Raw genomic sequence first — 27,780 nt, forward strand, 5'->3', positions numbered from 1 at the left:
TTAGACGATCAGGTTCTTCACCTTTGTTATGGTCATATAAAACACATATGTACGTGTCCTGCCTTTTACCTACATAGCACCCTGCCCTATGGGTTACCGAGAGTCTCCCTTAGGAGTGACTTATATGTAGAAAAAGGGGAGTTTAAGGCTTGGCAAGTACTTTTAAATGCAAAGTCAAAGTGGCAGTGAAGCTGCACACACAGGCCTTGCAATGGCAGGCCTGAGACATAGTTAAGGGACTACTTATGTGGGTGGCACAATCAGTGCTGCAGTTCCACTAGTAGCATTCAATTTACAGGCTCTCTGGGCATATGGAGTGCACTTTTCTAAGGACTTGCAAGTATATTAAATATGCCAATTGGGAATGAACCAATGTTACCATGTTTAAGGAAGAGAGCATATGCACTTTAGCACTGGTTAGCAGTGGTAAAGTGCGTAGAGTCCTAAAAACAGCAAAAATAGTGTCAGAACAGTGGAGGGAGGTAGGCAAAAAGTTGGGGTATGACAACTCTCAGGCTGTCGGGTCTAACACTCTCCTAGTGGATTTTTAATTGAATCTTTAGAAATAAATTGAGTTTCATCATCTGCAACAAAATCATCCCCTCCATCATCCCTTTGTTCAAGGTCTAAAACATATTCATCTATAAATTCCTCATCCCCTTGCACGTATTCAATCTCTGAAAACTCATTTGAGTAATACAGTCCTATGTGCAGCTTTGGATACCTCTCTCCTGCTTGTCGCGTAGGACACCTCTTTATAATATTTTTTTGTACCGGTAAGGACATCTTTCTCTTTCAAGGTGCTTAGGCCTGCCATTCCTTTAAGGTTAACATCCCCTTTTCAATGTGCTTTGTTTTTTCTTCTTTTCACCTCAATTTTTTCCCCATTATCTGAATCTGCTTCAGATAAGGGTCAATGTTTATTGTCTGATTACTTCTTCTTTTTTCTAGTTTCCATGACTTTATTTACAGTTTCCTTTATACAGTTTATTTCATGCTGTATCAATTCTTTAATTATGCTTTAGTTTATTGCCATTTGTTTGGAAGCTTAAACCTCTAGTTCAAGTAAATACTGTGAAATAAAGCCCTTTTTATTAACACTCAGAATCTGTCACTTCCTAAAACTACCTCTCCTATAATGTTCTCCTTCTGTCTTTACCACACCGAATAGCAGCTGTCGGAGAAACTGTAACTGCCAGACTGCAAGATTTTGTCAAACAAATGAACATTGTATTCCTGTTTTTTAAAATTGGTCTTTGTCTCACTCAAAATGGCCCCACAATCTCGCGAGACAACAGTGCTTGATGTTTCTCATGACTTTTCCTCTAATTCCTGAGCAATGCCTGCAACGCCTGCAGCGCACACACAGCTGCACTCGAACCAGTTCCTTGATGTATACTTCTCCCACCCGCGGCCTCACTCAGGCAGGTGTTTACACGCATTAGTCCTGTGGGCCCGCCCTTCCTCTCGGCAGTTCTGGGTCTCAAGACCATTGTTTTAAAAAAAACATTAAGCCACAGTAAGTGCGTTTGAAGCACACTCCGTTAGCACATCTAAAATTTCAGTAATATTACATATTGCGTTCTCCTTACAAATATTTGTACACTCGCTGTTATGAAAAACTGTTTTAAATTGAACGTTTTTTCAAATATTAACCTAAAGAATTATTATCATACTGAAACATGAACATTCAGTACTATAAAGTTACCTTAGCTCAGCCAAACAGTACCCAGCAACTTGTTTTCATATATTGGAAACCATATTTTTTAAATCAAACACAAAAGACAATATAAATATTGTATGTTAACGTCTGCAAGACAAATTCAAGAAAATAATGTGCTACTTATCAAATGAGAAGCAGCATTTAAAAGAGAACGAGGATTCTGAGAACAGACTGTGTTGGGGAAGATTCTATTTTGTATTATTTTATTTATGATATAATGTATTCTTTAAAGTGATGCATGGAGTAGCATTAAAGGGATTTATGCATAATGATAACCTCCGGTCCTATAAAGATATATGGGCTGAATTCCCTGATACTTTCCAGTAAATGAAGGCCCTGGTTACTCTCCAGAATACAGTATGATGAGGTAGTTGGGAACCTTTGCATTTCCCTGAAAAATGGTAAAGGCAGGGAACCCCTGCTGATTAAGATGCATCAGGAGAATGATTGCTCCATCCCTATCATGGACAAGAAATAAGGAGTAGCATGCTAGGAAGTTAGGAAAATCTTCAGCAGTGTCAGTTCTCCAACATTGGATCCTTTATATATCAACATGCTAGAATGTCTTTTTGTCATGCTGGGAATCCTCGGCAGTGTGTGTCTGCAAAGCAGTTTGCACATACACAAATAACATTGAAAACAGCCATAAACTAAATATAATCCATTCACCTCATTGTGTGACTTTGACCGGTGTGGTGAAAATGTGCAGCTATCCAACTCCCCACTTTGCTGAGCTGCTCATATTTTCTACCACAGTCAAACTGAAAGAAAAGTGAATCTTCAGAAGTGTGCCTTTCTCTTCATGCCTATGCTTTGTTCAACATTTTGATTTCAGCTCTTTCTTAGAATTTCCCTCGCCACCATCTGCACAAGGCACTCACTTATCCTGCCCATTTTCTTTATTTTGCTGCCTTTCCCTAGAAACTCATTCCTTCTGATGGATACTACTACCTGTGGATTCCTCACCTAATGAATACTCCCATGGCGCCAGCATTCAACGGAAATCTTCTTCCTAGCTTCTGCACGTCGACAAGGACATCACATTTGCCCACGCGACGCCGTCTGACGTCATACAGGCAATAAGAAGTCCTCGCCAACGTGCCAACGTCAGTTCCCTTTTTTCCGTGCCATTCGAAACGGTTATCTTCGAGGGAGCTACTGTTGCTTTTCGAGTTACAGTGTGTTTTTCTGCTGCGTGTTTTTTCTCTGAGGTTACTATGTCTCAGAGGAAGTCTGGTTTCAAGCCCTGTCGAGAGTGTGGGGGCAAAATGTCGGTCACTGACCCACATTCGGACTGCTTCTGGTGCTTGAGTTCCGACCACGTCGTCGCCACGTGTGATTCATGTCAACACATGAATCCGAAAGCCCTGAAGGAGCGAGAAGCCAAACTCTTTATGGCGAAGTCGAAGAGAAAGGAGAAGAGACATCATAGAAAATCCTCCTCGCCGAAGTCTCATCAACGTCATCGAGACTCCCGCTGCCGTCGGGACTCACAGCGCCATTCGAGCAAAGAGCGGTCTCGATCGAGGTCGCCATCGACTCGGCGTCGGAAGACTTGGGAGGTCAGTCACTCCTCATCCATCGAGGCCGTTGCCTTCTCCGGCTTCGCCGACTTCGCCTGGGCAGACGTCTTCAGTGATTGAGGTGCCACAGCCTCAGGTGTTCTCACTGACGTCGCAGACATTGAGGCCGGCGTCTGGGTCGCCTTCGATTCAGGCACCCAAGTATCCGGCTTTCCCGGCCCCTGGAGCCGATAATACCGCATTTTTAAATGCGATGTTTACCATCTTCCAGCAGATGGCTCCAGGCAGTGCTCCGACTGGCCCTTCGGGCCTGTTGGCTTTCAGCTTGGGTGCTCCGGCGCCACTACGGCCAGCACCCTTCATGCCCTTTCTCCCCTTGGGGAATGTGGGCTCGGCGCCGGTGTCGGCTCCGGTGGCGCCAGAGGTTTCGGCCCCGGAGGTTTCGGCTCCATCGGCTTCGGGGTTTCGGCCAGTGACCCCAGCAGGACCTTCTGAGACTCCAAGACACACTTCTCTTCATCCGACTCCTGGCTCGGCGTCGAAGCTTCCTGTGGCGCCTGACATGGCGTCGGACGGATCCGGTGATCGGCGCCGTTCCTCGACTTCTGCAGACGCCATGTCGACGCCGCGAATTGAGGAGAGGTTACATTCGAGGAGACGTGCTCTCCGTCTCTTGGAGGAACAGGAATATCAACGGGTCCTGGAGGAAGGAGAAATTGAGGATTCTGGCGAGGGTCTTCATGGACTGGATACAGCTAGTGGCCTTGATACTTCCCCTGAGTGGGACTTGTCATCTCCAGGGGAGTATACTGAAGAGGCAGCCACTTTTCATGCTGTGGTAAGGAAGGCGGCTAACTTCCTCGAACTGCCTTTGCCGATGGCTGAGGCGAAACAAAATTTACTTACTGAGGTCTTACATCCGGCCTCTATATCGGCATAGCCTCTTTTGCCGTTTAACGAGGCTCTGCTTGAACCGGTATTGGAGGTCTGGAAGAAGCCGGTATCTTCCTCGGCTGTCAATAGGTCTGTGGCCAGGAGGTATCGGGCTGCACCATCTGACCCTGGCTTTCTTTCAAGACACCCTATGCCGGAGAGCTTGGTGGTCCAGGCTTCCTGTTCTGCAAGATCTGCGCCTGGATCTTTTCCAACAGTGCCGGCGGACAGAGACTCCAAAACGTTGGACTCAGTCGAAGAAAGTATTTTCATCTTGTAGCATGGCGTTAAAATCCACCAACGCTACGTGTATCTTGGGGAGGTACATCTATGCTCTTATGGACGAGATAACATCATCGCATACAGAGCTTCCTCAAGGACTCTTTAATCTCGTGTCAGATGCTCAGGCTGCTGCAACCCAGGTTATCCAATCTGGGTTGGATACAACTGACTCGGTGGCTAGAGCGATGGGCACGGCGGTGGTTGCGAGGAGACAGGCATGGCTTCGCAACTCAGGGTTCTCTTCGGATGTGCAGTCGACCCTGTTGGACCTCCCGTTTGATGGGGACAAACTTTTTGGTGCCAAAGCAGATTCGGCCTTGGAGAGGTTTAAGGAGAGCAGGGCCATGGCCAAGTCGTTAGGACTGCAAGCCGCTTCTTCTGCCTCCTCCAGGTTTTTTAGGAGGTTTCGAGGATTTGGTCGTGGCTCATCCTCCTCTTCCTTTCGGGGAAAATTCCAACAACCTACCTCCTCTCTCACCTTTAGATCATTTAGAGGGAGGGGTAGGGTCCGTACCAGAGGAGCCTCGCAGCAGCACTCTGCCTCTTCCTCGTCCTCTGGAGGGGTGCAGCAGGGGAAGCAGCCTTAGGCTTCCCCCAATTCCCACTCACTCCTCTCCTGTAGGGGGAAGGTTACTGCATTTTCTTCACAAGTGGGAGGTCATCACATCAGACACCTGGGTTACCAGCATTGTGGGAAAAGGCTACACCCTTCCCTTTCGGGAGTTTCCGCCCCCCCCCCCCCCATCCCGCCCCGCCCCGCCCATCTTATTGTTCAGAAGAACACCTCCTGTTGTTAGAACAGGAGGTTCAAGTCCTCCTTTCAAAGGGCGCGGTGGAGTTGGTTCCAGAGCAGGAAAAGGGTCAAGGTTGTTATTCCAGGTACTTCCTGATTCCCAAAAAGGATGGTCGGTTGAGACCAATCCTGGACCTGAGGATTTTGAATTGGTTCCTCAAACAGGAAAAGGTCAAGATGCTGACCCTAGCTCAGGTGCTTTTGGCGATGAACAAGGGAGCTTGGATGGTGTCTGTCGACCTGCAGGATGCTTACTTTCATATCCAGATACTCAAGTCGCACAGGAAGTATTTCCGGTTTGTGGTGGAGTCGCAGCATTATCAGTTTGCGGTCCTCCCGTTTGGTTTTACTTCAGCACCTCGAGTCTTCACGAAGGTGATGTCGGTGGTTGCGGCAGAGCTCAGAAGGAAGGGGATAGCAGTATTCCCTTACCTGGACGACTGGTTGGTCAAAGCCAAGTCCCCGGAGCTTGTGTTGCATCATCTGCAGTCGACAACCCAGTTGTTGTTCGACCTGGGCTTTTCGGTGAACGTGCCCAAATCTCACCTAGAGCCCTCTCAACGCCTCCTGTTCATAGGTGCAGTACTGGATACAACATTGGATCGAGCCTTTCCTCCGCCTCAGCGGATTCAAGATATTCAGGAGTTGGTTCCAATGTTTCGAAGTGGAGCGGTCATTCCAGTCCTCCAGGTCCTTCGTCTGCTCGGTCTGTTTGCCTCCTGCATACTGTTGGTCACGCATGCTCGCTGGCACATGAGGGCTCTTCAGTGGTGCCTCCGAAGGCAGTGGTCTCAACACAGAGGATCTCGAAGGTTCTGTCAGGATCTCCAGAGATGCTGCCACGGATTTGAAGTGGTGGGTTGCGGACGACAATCTTTCCCAAGGAAGGCCGTTCACGCAGCCTCCACCAGTGACCACGGTCATAACGGATGCTTCCACTGTAGGGTGGGGAGCTCATCTGGGGGACCTGGAGATCAAAGGGCTTTGGTCTCCAGAGGAACAGATTTTTCATATCAATCTGTTAGTTACGGGCTGTACGTCTGGCTCTCAAGGCCTTCCTCCATCCCTTCGCGGTCAGTCGGTTCAGGTCCTGACGGACAATACAACCGCGATGTGGTACATAAACGAACAGGGAGGAGTGGGGTCGTACCTTCTCTGCAGAGAAGCTCTTCGGCTATGGTCCTAGGCGAAGGACCATCGGATTTGCTTGGTAGCAAATCATCTGGCCGGAGTCTTGAATGTACGTGCGGACAGTCTCAGTCGCCATTTCTCGGCCGACCACGAGTGGCGTCTCCATCCAGATCAAGTCCGTCTAATCTTCCAGTTGTGGGGCTTTCCTCGGATAGATCTGTTTGCCACCCGGGAGAACTCGCACTGTCCGTTATTCTGCAGCCTCCATTATCCGGTGCAGGGAGCTTTGGGGGATGCGTTTCAGAGAACCTGGTGCGACCAGTTGCTTTATGCGTTTCCCCCCCATACCCTTGATTCCTCGAGTATTGAGGAAAATTTGCCAAGACCGGGCCCAAGTAATCTTAATAGCTCCGGATTGGCCAAGGAGGGTGTGGTATTCCGACCTTCTCCAACTCTCACTGTGCCCTCCGCTCCGTCTCCCTCTCCCTCTCAGGGCAGACCTCCTCTCGCAGTCGCAGGAGCAGGTTTTACACCCCAACCTCCAGAGTCTGCACCTAGATGCCTGGAGATTGAACGGGGCAATCTGAGTTCCTTCTCTCTCCCGCCTGATGTAGTGGATGTTATCTTAGCGGCCAGGTGACACTCCACTAAATCTATCTACGCTAATAGGTGGTCTAAATTTGTGGTATGGTGTGGAGAGAGACAGATTGATCCCTTACGTGCTCATTTGTCAGATGTTTTATCTTTTGCTTTGTCTTTAGCACAGAGGGGTTGTGCAGTGGCTACTATTAAAGGTTACTTGTCTGCCTTGTCAGCCTTCATTTGTCTTCCAGACCAACCTTCTTTATTTAAATCTCCTATAGTACTTAGATTCTTGAAGGGCTTTATGAATAAATATCCTCCAAATCCTTTCATTATGCCTCAATGGGATTTGTCCTTGGTCCTGACTTTCCTTATGGGGTCCCCTTTTGAGCCTATGCATTCTTGCCCCTTAAGGTTCTTAGTTCTTCACAGTCTTCCTGGTGGCTATAACATCTGCAAGGAGAGTGAGTGAGTTGCAGGCTTTATCGGTAAAACCCCCTTATACAACTTTTTATGGGGATAAGGTGGTGTTGAGGACCAAGGCTGCTTTCCTTCCGAAGGTTGTTTCACCCTTCCATTTGGCCCAGACAATTACTCTGTCCACGTTTTATCCTCTGCCTCATCCTTCAAAGGAAGAAGAGAGACTACATCGCTTGGACCCAAAGAGGGCGTTAAGCTTTTACATAGAACGAAGGATTTCAGGCTGGAGGATCAGCTTTTCATCGGATACGTGGGCAAGAGGAGAGAAAAGGCAGTCCACAAGAGAACACTCTCCAGGTGGGTTGTTCTTTGCATTAAAATATGTTACTCTTTAGCAAAGAAGGATCCTCCTGATGGTATTAGAGCTCATTCCACCAGGGCTAAGTCGGCCACTTCGGCCTTGGCTAGAGGTGTTCCTGTGGTCGACATCTGCAAGGCCGCAACGTGGTCGTCCCTTCACACTTTTGCGAAGCATTACTGCTTGGACTCTGAGGTCAGAAGGGACGGCCATTTTGCACGGTCCGTGCTGCAGGATTTCTTGGTTTGACCATACAGGCACCCACCACCGGGCGCGGTACTGCTTTGGGACTCTATTCATTAGGTGAGGAATCCACAGGTAGTTGTATCCATCAGAAGAACGAGTTACTTACCTTCGGTAACGACTTTTCTGGTGGATACATTAGCTACCTGTGGATTCCTCACGGTCCCACCCGCCTCCCCGTTGGCTTTTTGGTCTCACCAAGTAATTCTTGAGTGTGCTCCTCTTGGTCTTGAGGACTGCAATAGATTATGTATATATGTTTATATGTGTGTGTGTGTGTGTGTGTGTGTGTGTATATGTATATATATTTAGTGTATATATTTATTTATTTATTTAAAAAATATATATATATTAAATCTATAGCCATCTTCTTGCAATGATGTGTAGTTTACAATGTTATGAGATGTTGCTTTTATCTTTCATTGCATTAGATTATTGTTCTCAGGCACGTACAAAATGTTGGTACTGACGTCGGCACGTCGGCGAGGACTTCTTATTGCCTGTATGACGTCAGACGGCGTCGCATGGGCAAATGTGACGTCCTCATCGATGTGCAGAAGCTAGGAAGAAGATTCTCTGTCGAATGCTGGCGCCATGGGAGTATTCATTAGGTGAGGAATCCACAGGTAGCTAATGTATCCACCAGAAAAGTTGTTACCGAAGGTAAGTAACTTGTTCATTTGGCTTATAACCCTTCCAAACTTAGAGCCTTATTTAAACCATGACAGGCCTGTGGTCTTGGAAGATCTGTCACAACGAACAATACAAAAAGTGCCAATTGTGCCTTCACGGTTCCAACCATGAGGCAAGAAAGTGTGAACTTTGCCAAAATTTCAGTCACAAGAGTCTTAACTCCTGAGCGGCATGGACATTGCATATTACAAGTGATTTGTCGCCTAGCGCAGATTCATAAATATGAGCATCTAGGAAAGGCCAGAAAATGCTACTTGGAAGTGGTTAGAGCCCCATCTTTGAAGACACTCTTAACCCCCACCCCCAAAACTGTTTGAGCCTGTCTCCAAGGCACAGACTCCTGTGGTGGATAGTAGGCTTTCCAAAAAGCTCAAATAAAAAATGAAAATAAGACCTTGTATGTTTAGCTAGCATCTCCTTTGCCTTCCACTTTCAAAGTACATCCTCAGCTACCAAAAACCTCATCAACTATGTCCTCTTCAACAACTGCAGGCAAGCCTTCGTCCTCTAAAACACTCTAAAACCCCTGATGATTCATGGATGACTAAATCGTCAATGCCTGTGCTCCAGCATGCCTAATCGATGACAAAAAAAAAAAAAACCCTCATCAACGAAGGCCTAATCTCTATTGACAGTCCCATCATTGACGGCCTTCAGCAACTACACTGTTGACAGTGACAACCAATCGACTAAGCCAATGCTCACATCTTCAACAACTATGGTCCTTCAACTATAGTTCTTTGTCAACTGCTGTTTTTTCCTGTTATTCTTCAAAGTCCTTTAGTTTCTAGCTTTTCTCTCATACGCTATCTCTAAGAACCACATCAACAGAGCTGCTGCAAATCCTGACAGAGCCTCCATTAGGACCAGAAGATAGTGTGACATCAGCTGACTAGAAAATCATTGCGAAGAAACCATCTTGTGATCTGAAGCGTCTAATGATGAAGATTAACTTGATGATCAGGCTGCAGATCCCCATGAATGGCATATCCATCTGATCCCTAGTGATATTGAACATATCATGGAAATCATATGTTACTGTCTACCTCCATCTGGCTATTACTCATAAATCGCTGCTTTATCATGTTGATGAGTTGCATAGCTGATGCCTTCGCAACCAATGCTCAAGTTTACCAGGAACACAAGGAGGCTCCTTCCAAATGTCTACATCTAGCCCTAGAGCAAATTGACTTAACAGTACACTGACTGAGATGCTTCAGAACATGGTCAAGATGATGGTCAGGATGACCATGTTGTTGATCAGAGCAGAGTTATGCATGAAAGTGATGAGTATGTAGTGGATAGTCTCCTTCCTAGGACAATGATCACTTCCTCTGCCTCAGAAAAAAGCATTTCAAAATGTCATCTTACCAACCTCTGTAGTAAAGACGACGTCTTTCCTTTTTGATATTTTATACAAAAGTGGAGATTGATCAGAGCCATCCTGTTACTCTATTTCTTGTGGGTGGGAGGACTGACGTTTGTTAAAAATCTGGCCTATAGACTGCACTTATGTTGTTAGTCATGACAAAGTACAAAGGTGCAGTTTCTTGCCCCGCTTACATCAGATGGTTACCTCAGAAGCCACCCAAATACTTTCTAGTAATCCTTGGTTGCCATGTTTTTCACCACCACATAAGGAAGACCTTTACCTTCATACTGCTGGTAAAAGGGTAGGAGCATTTGCTTCTATGGCTTTCAGGAGACTGTCATATGGCCAACATCAATCCTCATCATCTGACAATATTCGACAATTTCATTAGCTGAAGTTTCACTCTCCTCCTACCTGGATGGTACTCAACATCAGCCAGGTGGACTCTCACAATGAAGAGGTGAGGCTCCTATTTTTCTGCAACTCTGAGGATCATACTTGACAGGTCTGACTTCTCAGGCCACACACTCTCCTTGTCATCCATCTGCTAGAGGGGAAAATACAGGTTTACACATGGAAGCCCTGTACATGAATAGCTACAATTCTTCAGAAAATGGCTATCAGACCAGTGCCCAAGTTACAATACAATCAAGGATTCTAGTCAAGGTTGTTCCTAATGCAGAAAAAGTAAGGAGAATGGTGTTCTATTCTGTATCTGAAGGCGCTTGGCTAATTCGAAAAGAAACAATCATTGAGAATGGTCTCCCTCCTCAACATCTTCCAATCAATCATCAAGGGTGATTTACTAGTGGTACTTGACCTGGAGGATCCTTGTTTCAATATTTAATTTGTCAACAAACACAGGAAGATTGTGCAGTTTTTGATCAACAGTCCGCATTTTCAGAGCACTAGCGTTTGGTATTTATTTGATTCTAAGCCTTTAACAAATGTCAGCAGGTGCAACTAAAATATCAACAATTTCCTTTCAAGCAAAAAAGGAAGTAGTACTTTGAAACCATAACCTAACTATCTTGCACAATATTCAGCACCTATCTACCTATGATTGTCAACACTCTTCATGATGGAGTTTAATACTTCTCCCCACGGGAGTGACGTACAGTTGAAGGGAAGTGTGCAAGTGATTGTAGGAAAATGCCACTGTTGGCATGGTCACCCCCCCCCCCCCCCCCACACACACACACACACTTTTTGCCCAGTGTTGATGCCAGCTTTGATTGGAAGTGTGCTGGGACCCTGCTATCTAGGCCCGGGCACCAGTGTTCTTTCCCTACAACTGTACCTTTGTTCCCACAATTGGCACAGCCCTGGCAGACAGTTAAGTCCCTTGTAAAAGGTACCCCTGATACCAAGGACCCTGCGGCCAGGGAAGGTCCCTAAGGGCTGCAGCATGTATTATGCCACCCTCTGGGACCCCTCACTCAGTACATGCACAGTGCTTTGCAGCTTGGTTGTGCTTGTGGGGAGAAAAGACAAAGTCGACATGGCACTCCCCTCAGAGTGCGATGCCCACAAACCACTGCCTGTGGCATAGGTGAGTCACCCCTCTAGTAGGGCTTACAGCCCTAAGGCAGGGTGCACTAAACCACAGGTGAGGGCATAGCTGCATGAGCACTATTCCCCTACAGTGTCTAAGTCAATTCTTAGACATTGTAAGTGCAGGGTAGCCATACTGAGTATATGGTCTGGGAGTCTGTCATTAGGAACTCCACAGCACCATAATGACTACACTGAATCCTGGGAAGTTTGCTATCAAACTTCTCAGCACAATAAACCCACACTGATCCCAGTGTGGGATTTATTGAGAAATGCACACAGAGGGCATCTTAGAGATGCCCCCTGTATGTTAGCCCAACTGCTAGTGCAAGGCTGACCGGTCTGTGCCAGCCTGCCACTTCCAGACGATTTTCTGACCACATGGATCAGAAACAAAGCCTGTCCTTGGTGTCTGTGCTTCAAACCTCCCCCTGCAGGAACTGTAACACCTGCCGGTGAGACTCAAAGGCTCAAGCCTGTTACAGTGCCCAAGGGCACTCTAGCTAGTGGAGATGCCCCCCCCCCGAGAAGCCCCCACTTTTGGTGGCACATCCGGAGGGATAATGAGAAAAACAAGGAGACCCCCTCAGCCAGGACCACCCCTAAGGTGTCCAGAGCTGAAGTGACCCCCTCCTTGAGTAATCCTCCATCTTGCTTTGGAGGATTAGGACCAATAGGGATAGGGTGTGCTCCCCTCCCCAGAGGGAGTGGGCACAAGGAGGGTGTAGCCACCCTCAGGGACTGTAGCCATTGGCTACAGCCCTCTGACCCTAACACACCCCTAAATTTAGTATTTAGGGGTGACCCTGAACCCAGCTCTTCAGATTCCTGTCGACCTCAAGAAAGAAGGACTGCTGAGCAGAAAACCCCGCAAAGAGGAGACACCAACTTACTCTGCCCAGCCCTACCAGCTTGTCTCCTGCTTCAAAATGCAAGAAAAGAAGCAACGCGTTCTGCAGGACCAGCGACCCTTGAAAAGCCTCCAGGGGACTGCCTGCATCACCGAGGACCAAGAAACTCCAGTTGACAGCTGACCTGTCCAACGAAAAGACCAAGAAATCATCTTTAAAGGGACTCTCACCCAAGAAGCGTGAGTCCAACTACTCTGCACCGACACCCCCTGCCTGTGTCCAGAGAAACCGGCTATTCAGAGAGGACGCCCAGGCAGCTCCAACGACGTGTCCACCCTGGGCTGACCTCTCTGCACCCCCACGACGACACTTTGCAGCCCCCAGGCCTGTGAGAAACAGACCACCAGTGCAGCAACGACCAGCAGGCGGCCCTGACCCTTGCCTAGGCGGTGGCTTGCCCGAGAGGCCCCCCTATGCCCGGCCTGAAGCGCCTAAGTGACCCTCAGGTCCCTCCATAGAGTTCTATTGAGAACCAGATGCACTGTTGGCACACTGCACCCAGCCTCCCCATGCCGCTGAGGGTGTGGTTTCTGTGCCTGCTTGGGGCCCCTCCAGTACTCCTCCAAACCCCTCTAGTCTGCCCTCTGACAACAGGGATTCTTACCTGCAAGCAGACTGGAACCGGAGTACCCCCTCTCTCCATAGGCACCCATGTTATTTTGGCTCCTGTTTGACGTCTGCACCTGACCGACCATGTGTTGCTAGGTGCTTGGGTTGGCCTTGAACCCCCAACAGTGGGCTACCTATGCCCCCAAGACTAAACCTGTGAGTGTGGTACTTATCTCAGAATCTGTACTTTACTTACCTCCCCCGGAACTTTTGAAAATTGCACTGTGTCCACTTTTAAAATAGCTTTTTGACATTTTAAAGAAAACGGTCTACAATATTGATTCCATTCAGAGTCCTAAGTATTACTGTGCAAAGTACCTTTCATTTATTGTACTTGCCTGCTAAATGAATCTTGTGGTTCTAGAAATAAACTAAGAAAAGAATATATTTCTAATTAAAAACCTGTTGGCCTGGAGTTAAGTAATTGAGTGTGTGTTTTCACTTATTGCCTGTGTGTGTACAACAAATGCTTAACACTACCCTCTGGTAAGCCTAACTGCTCGACCACACTACCACAAATAGAGCTTTAGTATTATCTATTATTGCCTGTGTCAAGCCTCATGGGGAACCCCTGAACTCTGTGCACACTATATCTCATTTTGATATAGTAAATACAGAGCCAGCTTCCTACAATGATCCTCTATTTTCCTCAGATTTTCTGCTTGTGTCTTGCAGATGTTCTTTGAGTCGCTGCCTTTGCAGACCTCATTTGGTGGCTCTGCTGAGTCTGTTTGTGCTGCTGATGATATTGGGTTTCTAAAATAAAAAAAAATAAAATGGCTTTGGACCCTCAGAGGGGTGGTATGGATGGTACCTTCTATACTTGTACTGCGATTTGAAGACATGATTTTGTTCTTCAGGACCAAACCCTTAAGGGTCTCTGCCTCCACTTCATCCTCCTCATCGGTCTGTCTGAATGCAGCCTGAAGAAAACAGGTCCATAAAAGGACAGATTTAAGATCTTATGTTGCCACACAGTGGTCACACTTAACCAGGAGGACCTCTGCAAAGTGACACCAGGTCTGTTTTCTGTTGATGCACTATCTGATTAATTAAATGATGCACTTATAAGTAAGACCAGGTGCCCCTCATGAAGAATTTCCAGAAAGTCATTCTTTTTTCTCCTGGGAGATAAATTGTTCTTAAGAAATCATCTGAAAATATTTTCATGGATTCCCACAAACCACTGGCAGATTTCAGTCTTATACGTGCTGCACAGCACATCGTCTTGCCCAGAGCATCATACCTTTTTGCTTTCTCTTTCCGGTGGCATCTTGGTTTCTGACGCTGAAACATGGTGTTACATTACAGCAAAAACAATCACTGAATCCTGTTAGGTGTCAGATCTTAGAAATAGCAAATCTTGTTTGGGAGAATGATATTGTTTTAAGAATCTTGTAGCTGCCTTACTTGAGGCAGGAGAAAATAATTATTCATTGGAAATTTCTACAAAACCCAAAACCAAAAAAAACGACATGGCCTTGATTAAACTACGTATTGAAGCTTTTCAACAGTGAGACTGATGTGTGGGGGAGGGGGTCTCTTCTGGAATTTAGCTGCACCTCTTAATGACACCTTTTGGAAAGTGGAAATGTAATCAACCAATGAGACTCTGCACAGGGTGACTAGTGGACAGTTGGGAGTATAAGATTTCAACTCTGTATTTGAGGCAGAGATTGATTTAAAAAAATACAACATTGAAAGGAATCTTTTCATTTGAATTTTGTGAAGCAACATCATTAGGATTTCCGAAGGAGGATGTTTTGGCAGAGTACTAACAGCCAGAACGCCTTGTTCCTCTGGTTAAGCCTATTGTGGAGGAGTCGTTTTTTTTAAAGTACCACTGTAATCTCTCTGGGAACTCTTTTGGTACAGGCAGTGCTTTTAGGAATATATCCACCTTTGTCTAAAGGAGGTCAAATGGCTTCAATGTAGACTGCATTCTATCTTCTGGAAGATTTACTATGCCCAGAATAGAGCCCATCTACAATGAGTCCAAAGCCAATTAAATCTTCTTGGAAGATTTTCCTTTCCACACAGAAAATTTGACTCCATTGAGTGCCTCAAATGTAAATGCTTTGACAATGATGAGTGTTCTTAATGGCTCTATGTTTAGTGTCTTGAGCTTGAGGGTTACAATGATCCAAGTTTTGAAACTAAGGGTTCATCTGTGTCAACATTGGTGTTGAGCCGATCAACAGCGAGTAGGTCTTAGGGACAGAGGACTGAGGTTTACTTTACTTGCCATTTTAACACTTCTGTGTCTCGCTAGTATCTTTACCTCTTGAAGCAAAGTCCTTCACAGTCCTTCAGAACCCCCTGAGACATCTTCTGGCAAAATGGTCATTCCACCATTGAAAGGGAATTTACTAGATAGACCAGACAAAGTGCTTGTGGGTCATTTGGCATCTTCATTTACCACATCTAGAACACTTGACAAAAACATTTTTTTTGTCAAAAAGAATAGAGAAAATGTTAGAAAATACACTTTCCTGTCAAACGTTTATAAAATCAAAAGACACAAGCAATAGATGGAAAAGATTTTCTGGGGAAAAAACATGGGTTTAAACCCCCAGACGTACACCGAGATTCTCTTTGTGCAAGTCAGAAAAAAACAACCCAGATGTTCTCCAGTACAAGACATAATGGGAAGGTTACGGGATCCTAAAAGGAAGCTCTACTCTGCAACACTGCTGCCTATCTGGCTGCATTCTGCTTATTTCTGTCACCTTGTTTGGATTAATGTGGGTGCAGCAAAGTGGGGTTATGCTGGTAAGAGGTTTTCTGTTTTTAGAGTTTGTTTTCTCCTTTTTACTTTCAACAAATTGTTTGGGTGGAAAAACATCTGAAATTCCATAAATTTTCTCTGTGATAGACTGCAATTTCTTTTGTTAGTAACACTTTGGGTATTGTTAAACTCACAATTTGCTACCTAAACTGTAAATGTATATATGCTGAAGTGTACTGGAGTCCTATGCGGGCGAGGAACAATTCTAATAATTATGACTTCCATTCAGATAGTTACTATGCAAAATAAAGATTGCAAGTAAATAACAGTCCCTTTTTTCATTAACTTACATGATGCTCTCTGCTGATCTTTCAGATATTATTAAAATGCCTTACTGGAGTGGTTCTCCAACTGGGCAGGCAAAAGAGTGTACACCCATCTGATCATTAAAGCCAGGAACTTTATTCGTAGATTAAATATGTATTAGGTGTTCAAACATGTATGGCTAAAATGCAACAGTTACTTTTTTATTTCTTAACATTTGATAAACAGCAGTGACAAACCAGTGTAAGGTTTATAAGGTTTGTTTTAAACATCTGGAAAAAACTGGAAAAAAAAACATTAATTGTAAGTTTATTTTTTAAAAATCCTGTTTTACTTTATTTAGCCAATGCTTCAACCATTGTTAAATACTTTGCTCTTAGTCTTGAAGGACTGGTAGTTTCTCTTACTCTCTTCAGCTTCCTTTGTGAATCTGGTTACACCAGGAAATGTCTTGACCCCTCTTCTCTACATTCCATCTTGTACAGGCAGCACCGGGGTGCAATCACTGGGCTGTTGTTCTCCCCAGAAGGCAATTTAATGTACAGCTCTTGCTCGCAGGGAAGTCTTGCCCTCTACAACTCTGCAGATCAGCATTACCATGTTGTTAGAGTCCTGGGTAAGACTTTACTCCTTCCTCATTTCTAGTTTTTGAACCATTATGTGTATTAAAGTAGTGGCTGTAAACTCCGCTCAATTATCCGCTTGTTTTTGTTAATTGTAGGCAATGTAGTATCTAAAGATGACAATCTTGGCCCTGAGGCCCTGGTAATTAGCAGTGATGCTCAGCTTCTCGCCTTTGTTGGCCCGTCTGAGTACACTGTCACTGTGATGGATGCTCGCACTCTCGATGAGGTAAGCCACAAACAGATTTTCACTATGTTGTGTGTAGCACTGCTAATGCCTTTTCCAAAATTCAGCACTATCAGATTAGCACTCGCTGATAAACCAATTTACAGTTAAACTGAGGAAAGGAGGAGCTAAATAAATGATATCTGATAGAGCCTTCTAGTTGCAGATTCCTTACCTTTTGAATTTCCCCAGGCGCAAGTCTGGATCCGGAGATGTTTCTTCAAGCAGTACCTGTGCGCGCTGTCAGCTGGCGTCGGTCGACTCCACAGGCATTGTTGGCGTCGTGATCGCTGTGATGTCGCTGTCGTATATAGGTGCCACCCCGGCGTGCTGACATCAGTTCTTTTCTTTGCGTGCCAGCCTCCGTGCAGATCCGGAGAAAGAGCTTCCTCTGTAATTTTTTGACCACCAACGACTTTTTGTCAAACTTTTTTGTGACGAGATTGTGAATGTGTCGAGGGATGTCGGGTAAAACCGCCTTGAAACCCTGCAACTCCTGTCACCGAAGTATGTCGGTGACGGATTCACACCTCGTGTGTCTCTATTGCTTGGAGCATGAACATGACCCGAAGTCGTGCTCCATGTGCGGGCCATGAATCCGAAATCTTTGAGGGAGCGGTCCCTAAACCTGCTGGCTGCCGACACTACTCCATGTCGCTCCCGGTCACGCTCGAGAGTAAGGTCTCTAGACCGCCTGCAGAGTCACCACCACTCTTCGTCCTTGAAGTCTTCGGGGCATTCGGGTCACGAGAAAAAAGTCGAAGAAGGATAAACGTTCTTCGACTTCACCCCGTCGATCGGATGATGCGATGTGGGAAGAGCATTGACGCACTATGCCTCCGTCATCGGAGCCTGCATCTGGGTCTGCTCTGCATTTCCCCGACTTCCCGGGAGCCGGCGCCACCCCTGCCCAGCTGAAAGATTTCTGTGAGGCCATGGGCTTCATTTTTGGGCAAACTGACCCACCCCCGGGCCCAGGTGAGTTAGTAGGGGCCCCCTCAGGTTCCAAGTCGTTGGCTTCGACCCGACTCCGGAGGGTCCCTCCAGATCCACTTCTGGATCAGTCCTGACGCCAGTCGTACCAGCTCGACCTACCCCGGTGTTCGGTCAGACGTCGACACTCCTGACACAGTTTGTGCCCAGAATCAATGTTGATCCTATACTTATACCCAATGCCGATTTGTGTTCTCCACGAGATCTCCTGGGCCCAGGGTTGATCCGGACCCTGATACGTTTGGGTATGGATACGGGGAGAGTGTAGAGAGGCCGCTGGACCCTTTGGAATACCAGCTTGACCCTAACATGAACTTGGTAGAGGAATTGGGTGATGCCAGTGGTCTGGACACCTCCCCTGATGCTGGCATGCTGTCTCCTCCTTCCGTGGCTACGGAGGAGGGAGCGTCTTACTCTATGGTGGTATGAAGGGCGGCTGAGGTCTTGGACCTCAAGCTTCCTTCTGTAGAGGTTAGGCCTAATCTCCTAACCGAGGTGCTTCAACCGGGTTCTTCCTCTTCCAAACTTCTTCTCCCATTTAACGAAGCACTGACAGACATCCTCTTGAGTACCTGGTCTAGACCCAGCACAGGGGCTCCTGTGAATAGGACGATTGCACATTGCCAGGGACCTGCACCATCAGACCCCAAATTCCTCACTCAACATCCCACGCCTGAGAGCCTTGTCATCCAGGCTTCATCTTCATCAGGCGCATTCCTTACCGCACCCCCGGATAGGGAATCAAAAAGAGGGGACTGCTTGGGGAAGAACATGTTTTCTTCCAACAGTCTAGCGCTGCGGTCCTTGAACACTGCGTGCCTTTTGGGCCGCTATTCCCATACTTTCTGGGATACGGTTGCACAAGTGCTGACTAGAGTCTCGGAGGATGCCCGGACTGTCCTTTCCCAAGCCGTGACAGATGGGAGGGACGCAGCAAATTTCATCATTCGTTGTCGGCTGGATACGGCCAACTCTCTGGGCAGATCGGTTGCATCGACTGTGGCATTGAGACGCCACGCCTGGCTGAGAATATCTTGCTTCTCAGGGGATGTCCAGCAGTCTCTGATGGAAATGCCCTTTGATGGCACACGTCTCTTTGGCGACAAGTCGGACTCCTTGCTTCAAGGATTCCCAAGCCACAGCCCGGTCCCTTGGCCTTGCGCCTGCTCCTACACCCCATCAGTCTGCCTTTCGTGGCTACGGAAGGGGCACCCAACCGTGTTCTCTCCCAAGCCATTGACCCGGACATGTTGTAAAGCCCCTGCGTGGCTGCGGGATCCCATGCTCCCGGGGATCAGGTAACCAGCAGGTCACCCAGTCCACTCCCACCCCCGCCTCAGCTTTCAAACCTTCCTAGTCCATGGGTACACCACAAACTAGTTGGTGGCAGAATTCGCCATCACATGCCCCCAATGGCAATCCATTACCTCAGACAGGTGGGTCCTCCAGATCGTCTGAAGGGGCTAGTCCCTTCCCTTCAAGACATCTCCTACAGCCATGCCACCTTCCTACAATTGCATATCGGAGGATCAAATGGCACTTCTCTGCGAGGAAGTCCAACTCCTTTTGGCCAAAGGAGCTATAGAGAGGGTCCCTTTGCCCTCTGGTCGTGGTTGTTATTCCTGCTACTTTCTGGTGCCGAAAAAGGAGAAGGGTCTTCGTTCTATATTAGATCTTCAGTCCCTCAGTTTCTTCCTCAAGAAGAAGTTCAAAATGTTGACATAGGCTCAGGTCCTATCTACCCTGGACCCAGGAGACTGGATGGTAGCGTTAGACATGCAAGACTCATACTTCTACATACAGGTCTTGCTGGCCCACAGACGTTACCTACGATTCGTGGTAGGTCACGAGCACTTTCAGTTCAACGTGCTCCCTTTTGGCCTTACCAGTGCTCTTCGGGTGTTCGCAAAAGTGATGGTAGTGGTGGTAGCTCACCTGCACAGGTTAGGGGTTCCAGTCTTCCCCTACCTCGACGATTGGCTGTGGAAGGCAAACTCCCCCAGACATTCATCTCCCATCTCCAGACTATGGCAAACCATTTGCGTTCGCTGGGGTTCACGCTCAATGTGCCGAAGTCACACCTCACTCCTTTTCAGACGCTCCCTTTCGTTGGAGTTGTTCTGGATACAGTGCAGTTTCTGGCATATCCTCCTAAAAAGCAAGTCCAGGATATTCGGGCTTTGTTACCAATGTTTCAGCCTCTAGCCTCTATTTTGGTGAGTGACTGAGTCTGCTGGTCCTCATGGCCTCCTTCCTCCTGCTAGTTCAAAAGGCCAGATGGCGTATGTGGGTTCTGCAGTAGGACCTGAAGTTCCAGTGGGCGCAGCATTTGGGGAATCTTTCTGACAAGGTCCAGATCTCATAAGGAACTGCGGGAAACCTGCAGTGGTGGTTAATGAATCAGGATTGGGTCAAAGGCAGATCCCTCTCCTTTCCCCAACCAGATCTTACAGTGGTGACAGATGCTTCACTCACCTCTGGTCTCCGGTGGAAACCAGGCTCCATATCAACCTTCCGGAGCTCCGAGCAATTCGACCAGTATTAAAAGCATTTCTTCCCTCTCTCAAAGGGAAAGCAGTGCAGATGTTCACAGACAACACCACCGCCATGTGGTACTGCAACAAACAAGGCAGAGTGGAGATGTGGCACCTTTGTCAAGAGGCTCTTCACCTCTGGACTTAGCTGGAATTTCAGGGCTTTTCCCTGGTGGTTCAACACCTGGTGGGCTCCCTGAACGCCAGGACAGACTAACTCCGCTGACGATGCGTGGTCGATCACGAATGGCGTCTCCATCCGGAGGTGGCGCAAGGTCTCTTCCTTCAGTAGGTAGAACCTTGGTTAGACTTACTTGCCTCCGTAGAGAATGCGCACATTGTTTTGCATGTTGCAACGGTTTTGCACGTTGGAGTTTCCAAGGCTGCACTCGCTCGGCAACGCTTTTCGTCATGAGTGGAGCTCACAAGTGGAACTCAGGCCTCTTGTACGCCTTTCCGCCCATACCACTTCTGCCGAGAGTTCTGAAGGAGATCAGGCAAACTGGGCCCTAGTAATCCGGGTGGCTCCGGACTGGGCATGAAGAGTCAGGTATTCCGAGCTCTTGAGCATGGCCTTGGCTCCTCCAATCAGACTGCCTCTTCAGGAGTATCTTTTGTCACAGCAACAGGGAAGGGTCCTCCACCCGAACCTGTCCTCGCGTGGAGATTGAGCAGCGACAGTTGACGTCTTTTGACCTGCCACCCGAAGTCTGTAATGTCATCTTGGCAGCCAGGCGTCCCTCAACCAAAACTGTATATGCCTGTCGGAAGAAATTTGTGACATGGTGCATCGACAAATCTGTCCATTCTCTATCTGCTCCACTCTCTCCGGTCCTTCTTTTTATTATTTCCCTTGCCCAACAGGACTCCACCCGGGGCACCTTTAAGGGATATCTCTCTGCTATCTCTGCTTTCTTGAGGTTACCAGATAAACCTTCTTTATTCAAATCTCCCATCGTTTGGAGGTTTCTTAAAGGCCTCACACATCTTTTTCCTCCTCCCATTCATCATGCTCCATTTGAGCCACTTCGCAACTGCTCTTTATGGCTCTTGACCATCAAAACTGTCTTCTTAGTTGCCATCACCTCTGCCCGCAGAGTAAGTGAGCTCCAAGCTCTTTCATCTAAACCACCTTCCCCGGCAATACACTCTGACAAAGTAGTACTATGCGCAAGGGCTTCTTTTCTACCTAAAGTAGTGACTCCCTTCCATGTCGGGCAGTCCATCACTTTGCCTACTTTTTATGCACCCCCACATCCCTCTCATCATCATCATCATCAACACATAGCTTTATTCGGTTACTTTCAACCATAAAAGCAAAACAACCAACAATTGAATGAAAAAGGAAATAGAAATTAGGTTTAAAAAGGATAAGAATAAGATAAAAACATATATTTCAGCCTTAAAACACATAAAATTATTTTCCTTAGTAAAAGCACCTTACCCCCTAATACCTAACATTTAAAATTAAACATGGGGTTTTATTTCAGTCTAGGTGTGTAGTTAAAATTTAGCAACTAAAGCACTTTTTTTTTTTTTTTTTTTTGAAACATTTGGTCCTCATCATCATTATTTCCCCAAAAATGTAGTAGTATATGCCAAGCAGCTACAATATACTTGCTAACCGCACAAGATAGAGGGAGAGAAGTTTCCCTCATCATGATCCTTAAGGCAACAATACAATGTCTTACCCCCATATTACTGCACACAGGTCGTAACCACTTCCGTCGCGCAATCAAATAAGCAGGGCATATAAACATAAAATGTACAATAGATTCTGAAATTTGATTGCAACTCGGACAAGTATCAGGACTTGGGGTCGCACTACGCGTACTGCCATAGGATTTAAGAGGCAGACAACCATATCTGAACTGAATATATAGACTCTTACTTAATGGATCAAGAATTGTATCCATAAATGGTTCCAGATATGGATACCATTTAAAGTCAAAGAATTGTGACGTCAATCTACCGTGTGTTGAGCACAACAGGTAGTTTTCCCTGACATGTATCCAGTAAACAGTTTTCAGATGATTCTTCTGATCCTTCCTTATACTTTCTGGATGACTCCAAAACTCACTAAGACCCAATCTATGAAACCATTTTGAGATGTGGTTAAACCAGGAAATGGTAAGTACATTTGGTCTATCTAGAATGTCTTGAATAGACTCCTTGTATGTGGATAGCTCAGGGGTGGTCCATACACGGACCCAGAAAAGCAATGGTCGTAGGGCAATTACATCTGAGATGCGTGGAAGGCCAAGGTCCCAGAACATTGGCAGCAGTGGGGTACTGCGAGGACAGGCCAAGGTTGACCTTACAATGGAGGTTGTTGCTAATTCTCACCCCCAAATAATCTATGGAGCTTACCATACCTAGGGGGGTTCCATTATAGAAAATTGAGTATCTCTTAGTGGGGCCACAGCCCAGGGTCATAAGTTTAGTTTTGCTATGGTTGAGTTCAAGTCCATAGTCAACACAAAACAAACTAAACTTATCCACAAGTACCTGGAGACCCATAGGAGTTCTGGAGATCAGGAGGCAATCATCAGCAAATAGCAAAATTGGAATTTTGTGGTTATTCAAGGATGGAGCATCATTTTGGCAGTTGGTAACGACTTGCACCACCTCGTTGATAAACAATGTAAATAGCGTTGGGGCAAGAACACAGCCCTGACTCACTCCTCTCCTAATATCTATTTTGTCGGTGAGTTCCCCCTGAGTACCCCATCTGACTTGTGCAAATGTTTTTTCATGTAATCTTTGAATTAAATGCACTAAGTTTCCCGGGATACCGATTTTGTTTAATACTCCCCATAGTTTCTCTCTTGGGACAAGATCGAATGCAGATCTCAGATCAACAAAGGCAACAAAGTTTTTGCTTGGATAGGGTAACATACTTCCAAAATAGTAATGACAGTCTGAAGACTTGGTCCATGGTATTAGTTTTGGGCCGAAAACCGGCCTGTAAGGGGGATAAAATTTGGTTGTCTTGGATCCAATCGGTAAGCCTATCTAAGACTTGCTTAGCAAACGTCTTCTGAAGGATATCAATAAGGCTGATTGGTTGATAGTTTACAGGTGAACCTACATCACCCTTTTTATAAATCGGTATTATTTCTGCGCCACACCAAGAATCTGGAATAGGGCTACCAGCTGCTATGGCATTAGACAATAAATTGATGTACCATGCCCATATCTTTGGTTCTGATTTAAACAGGTCCCCTGGGATCTTATCTGGACCAGGGGCTTTAGCTGGCCTCAAAGAATTGATTGCAGCTGTTGTTTCGGCTAAGGTAAAAACAATGCTCTCAGTCGAAGTCATGTTAACAGCCCAACACTCATCGTATCCAGGATCCTCCGGAGCTTGCGGTGCAGGCAGAGCGTATATTCCAGAAAAATAGGACACCCATCTTTCGGGCTGTATGTACATACCAATGTCATCATTGCCCCTTTTCGAACTAGAGGTCAACAGCCGCCAAAAGGAACTATCGTCTTTGTATTTGACTGCTGCAAGCAGCTTCTGCCATATCTCATTATCCCAGTCTTTTTTTGCTTGTTTCAGGGCATTAGCATACCTACGTCGGGCCTCTTTAATAGCCACTTGGGTAGAGTTTTTTACAGCCTCGTTTAAATTGGATCTTGCTCGCACACAATCCTGATTATACCAATCCCTACGGGGGGTATCAGCAGGTCTCGGTTTGGAAGGGATTTCCCTATAGAAGATACCCTGTAGGGAATCCACCAATTTAATGTGGATAGCCGTAATGGGAATGTCAGAGGCTTCTTGTTCCTCATAATCTATGAAGAGTTTTAAAAATGATGAATATATTTCCCCAATCAAGTACGGATTGGATTCAACCTTAGGCCAACAGACCCAAGAACGTCTATGGTTCAGGTAAGGGAGTGGGACATTAGTGATCGTTGTGTGCTGGACTCTTAAAAATGCATGGTTGGTCAGTACAAGGCACAGAGGATTATGATCGCTATCCAAGCGAGGTAAAATTTCCATGTCCAGTGAACTTGACCATAGCCTAATGTCCACCAGAATATAATCAATAGTACTAAAGGAAAGCCCTCGCTTGAAAGTGATGGCTCGCTCTGAATCAGATTTAGTGCGGCCGTTACATTCTCTCAGGCCATATTTCAGGCAAAGGGAAGACAACTGAGATGCAACACAGGAAACGGGAGAAAACGCCATTTCCTTAGATTGGGGAATACCCCAATGTTCGTCCTCTTCAGTAGTCAGATTGCTGATGGTGTTGTCCAACACAAAGGAACAATTAAAATCGCCTGCTATGATCAGAAGATCTGAAGGGTCCAGAAGCTCTATGTAGTCCGTCAGCTGGGTGAGAACAATTGATTCTGACCCACGGGGAACGGATCTTGCATAGGTATTCAGAACTATCAACCTGAATCCAGGTCAGAATGTGAGTTGCACACCCAGCAGATCATAGGAATTAAACTTTATCATAGAGTGGACACATTCTAGCTTGTTGTTCAATAAAATCATTAACCCTCCTATCTGTCTTCCAAAGCCACCGGAGGCAGGTTGGGCAGCAGAAAAATAGGTTGTAAAGCCTTGTATGGATAACTGTTCTGCAGTCCAGGTTTCTTGAAAAAGACAGATATCTTGTTTATTAACAAGGCTTACCCATTCCGTGTCATCCAACTTTGACTTGATTCCTGCTACATTCCAAGATATAATATTGATTTTAGGAGGCGTAGTTATTAATTTGGATCTCATTAGAGAGGCGGGAGATGGAGTCCCTATAAGGTGACACTCATCATTTGCTATTTTAGGAAGTACTATACAGGGGGTAATCAGTCAGTCTGATTCAGAAGGTAAGGGATAAGGGTTCTCAGATTTAGATGTTGCAGAATTATCTGAAGAGGAAATAACCCCGGCTACAATAGTTCCAGATGTACAACATCCTCTACATAGCGGGGCCCCAGGTGGCTGACTACTAAGTCTAAGATTCGATTCCCTACCTATACATAATGTACCTGTCCGTGTATCAAAGGCCAGGAGATCATTAACTAGACTACTATCATTAAAAAGAATCGAAATATAATCAAATTCCGACCCTAACTGATTATATCTGTGTGCCTCACGTATATCAGACCGGATAACAGAGAGACAGTTCCTCTGGGAGCGTATCCAATGAATGACTTTGTTAGTTAGAGAGTCACTCGACTCTCTATTGCCCTGAGGTAGCTTTGGCACCCTAGTCAAATATATGGTGGCATCTTCCCTCCTCCTTCTTAACCTTCCCTCGATGTCACAGGTCTGCGAGAATGACAAATGATCAGGGTGAGTGGCAGAACGGGAACTAACACAACAACTTGCTGCAGAGGGCAATCCTCCTAGGTTTAACTGAGAGGTTTTTGGGCGAGGAGTACCTTTGTCCCCCCGTCCAGAGATGGATCCACACTTGTTTACGCCTAATTTTGGAACTCGCTCATGGGTGGAAGACATGGTCTGACAAGCAGACCTACCATGCGTTGGGGAGCTACCATTTCTTCCCCTAGCGATGTTATGTGTAGAAGAAGATGTCAATTTATCACTTACGGTAGGAGGACTAGGTTTTTTAGTTTCCATCAATAAATCAGAGGAAGGAACAGACTCATATGGCACAATGCAATTACAACAAGACTTTTGATCATAGAGTCCAGCAATTTTGTTCATCAAAGATACCAACAAACACTTAACGTCATCTATTTTCTGAGAAATGATAGTCAATTGAGAAGCTTCGTGGTTGCCCATCTTTCCATCCAGAGAGTCTTTGTCAATTCCTTCTACAAGTAAGGTTTGTGCATGTCCAGGACTTACAGAATCAGAGGACAAAACCGAAAACCTTTTGGAACAAGGAATGATAATAGGAGGTGGGGACCTGCACCTCAAATAAGGTGCACCTTCTACAGATAAACATCCATTAGTTTCCACCAAGGATGGTGAAATCTCCAAGAGTGAAGGAATTACACCCTGGGAGTGGGATGTAAATCAGCCTTGACCTCTATTCTATGCATCTGAGTTTTTTTCTTAAAGAGATCAGGAATCTTTTTGGGAGGAATGGTATCCGGTATGGAAAGACCCGCAACAGAAGGACTCCTCAGTATAGCCTCAACCTCTTCAAACAATGAGTCGATTTTTTTAAATTGCTGTAGATTTGTAGTAGGACATCCCTCCACTTTCCCAACAGAACGTTTCTTGGGGTTTTTTAACCCGAGACTGGGGTACTGATACATCATCGGCCTTCCTCTTCCCCATATCGTCTATCCAATGGCCCAGCTGAAAAAATTTCAAACACGTCTGAAAGAAAAAGATGGCCCAGCCCTGGTTCCTAGTATCAAGAACAAGTGGTATCAGGAAGAAAAGAAGCCCCTAGAAGCGAGAGGAAATAGTAGCTTGCTCCACTGGCCCCTTTGGTGCTAAGTGGAGCTCGTGGTCAAGTAATACTAGACAAACTATGCAAAGGAAATTCCTGAGGCCTCTATACCAGACCAAATTTCCAAAGAACAGAACTTCGGGGGGGTGGCCCAGCCCAGTCTCCTCCTGGCGATGACAGGCGCAGGACGGGCCCGCCCTTGGCCCGGGCGCCGCCCGGGCGCGTCCCGCGCGGCGGGAGCGCTATCCAAAGTTTAAAGGGCTCCTGCCCTGCCTGCTCCTCCCAGTTAGTGACGCGCTTCCAGTGGCGGCGGGAGTGCTATCCAAAGTTTAAAGGGCTCCTGCCCTGCCTGCTCCTCCCAGTTAGTGACGCGCTTCCCGCGGCGGCGGGAGTGCTATCCAAAGTTTAAAGGGCTCCTGCCCTGCCTGCTCCTCCCAGTTAGTGACGCGCTTCCCTCTCATTTCAGGATGGGTGTTCTTATACATCAAAATGTGCTACACTCTGGCTAAGAAGCAACCCCTTGAAGGTTTGCGTGCTTACTCCACCAGAGCTACTGCTGCTAGCACAGGGCGTTCCTGTCCTGGACATCTGTCAGGCAGCAACATGGGCATCTCTGCACACTTTCACCTGACACTACTGCCTGGACAGTCAGGCCTGCAGTGACTGCTACTTTGGCCATTCGGTCCGGCAGGACTTCTTGGTGTGATCTTGGTTAGCAGCCCACCACCGGGGATGGTATTGCTCAGGTATCTGTTCAAAGGTAAGGAATCTGCAACTAGAAGTCTCTATCAGATGTACAAGTTACTTACCTTTGGTAACAAAATATCTGGTAGAGA

At 46.4% G+C, this 27,780-nt stretch overlaps 1 protein-coding gene across 3 annotated transcripts in view; it reads left to right on the forward strand.

Annotated features, from left to right (window-relative positions):
- WDR90 (WD repeat domain 90) overlaps positions 1 to 27,780 on the forward strand; it is a 1,338,149-nt gene that overhangs the window by 279,304 nt on the left and 1,031,065 nt on the right. For all 3 annotated transcript variants that reach the window (XM_069210679.1, XM_069210680.1, XM_069210681.1), the window contains 2 exons: positions 16,665 to 16,795; positions 16,901 to 17,031. In XM_069210679.1, coding sequence (XP_069066780.1) covers positions 16,665 to 16,795; positions 16,901 to 17,031 — 262 coding nt within the window. The remainder of the gene's footprint in view (positions 1 to 16,664; positions 16,796 to 16,900; positions 17,032 to 27,780) is intronic.

Source organism: Pleurodeles waltl, chromosome 10 (genome assembly GCF_031143425.1).
Source record: "Pleurodeles waltl isolate 20211129_DDA chromosome 10, aPleWal1.hap1.20221129, whole genome shotgun sequence".
Taxonomy (NCBI): domain Eukaryota; kingdom Metazoa; phylum Chordata; class Amphibia; order Caudata; family Salamandridae; genus Pleurodeles; species Pleurodeles waltl.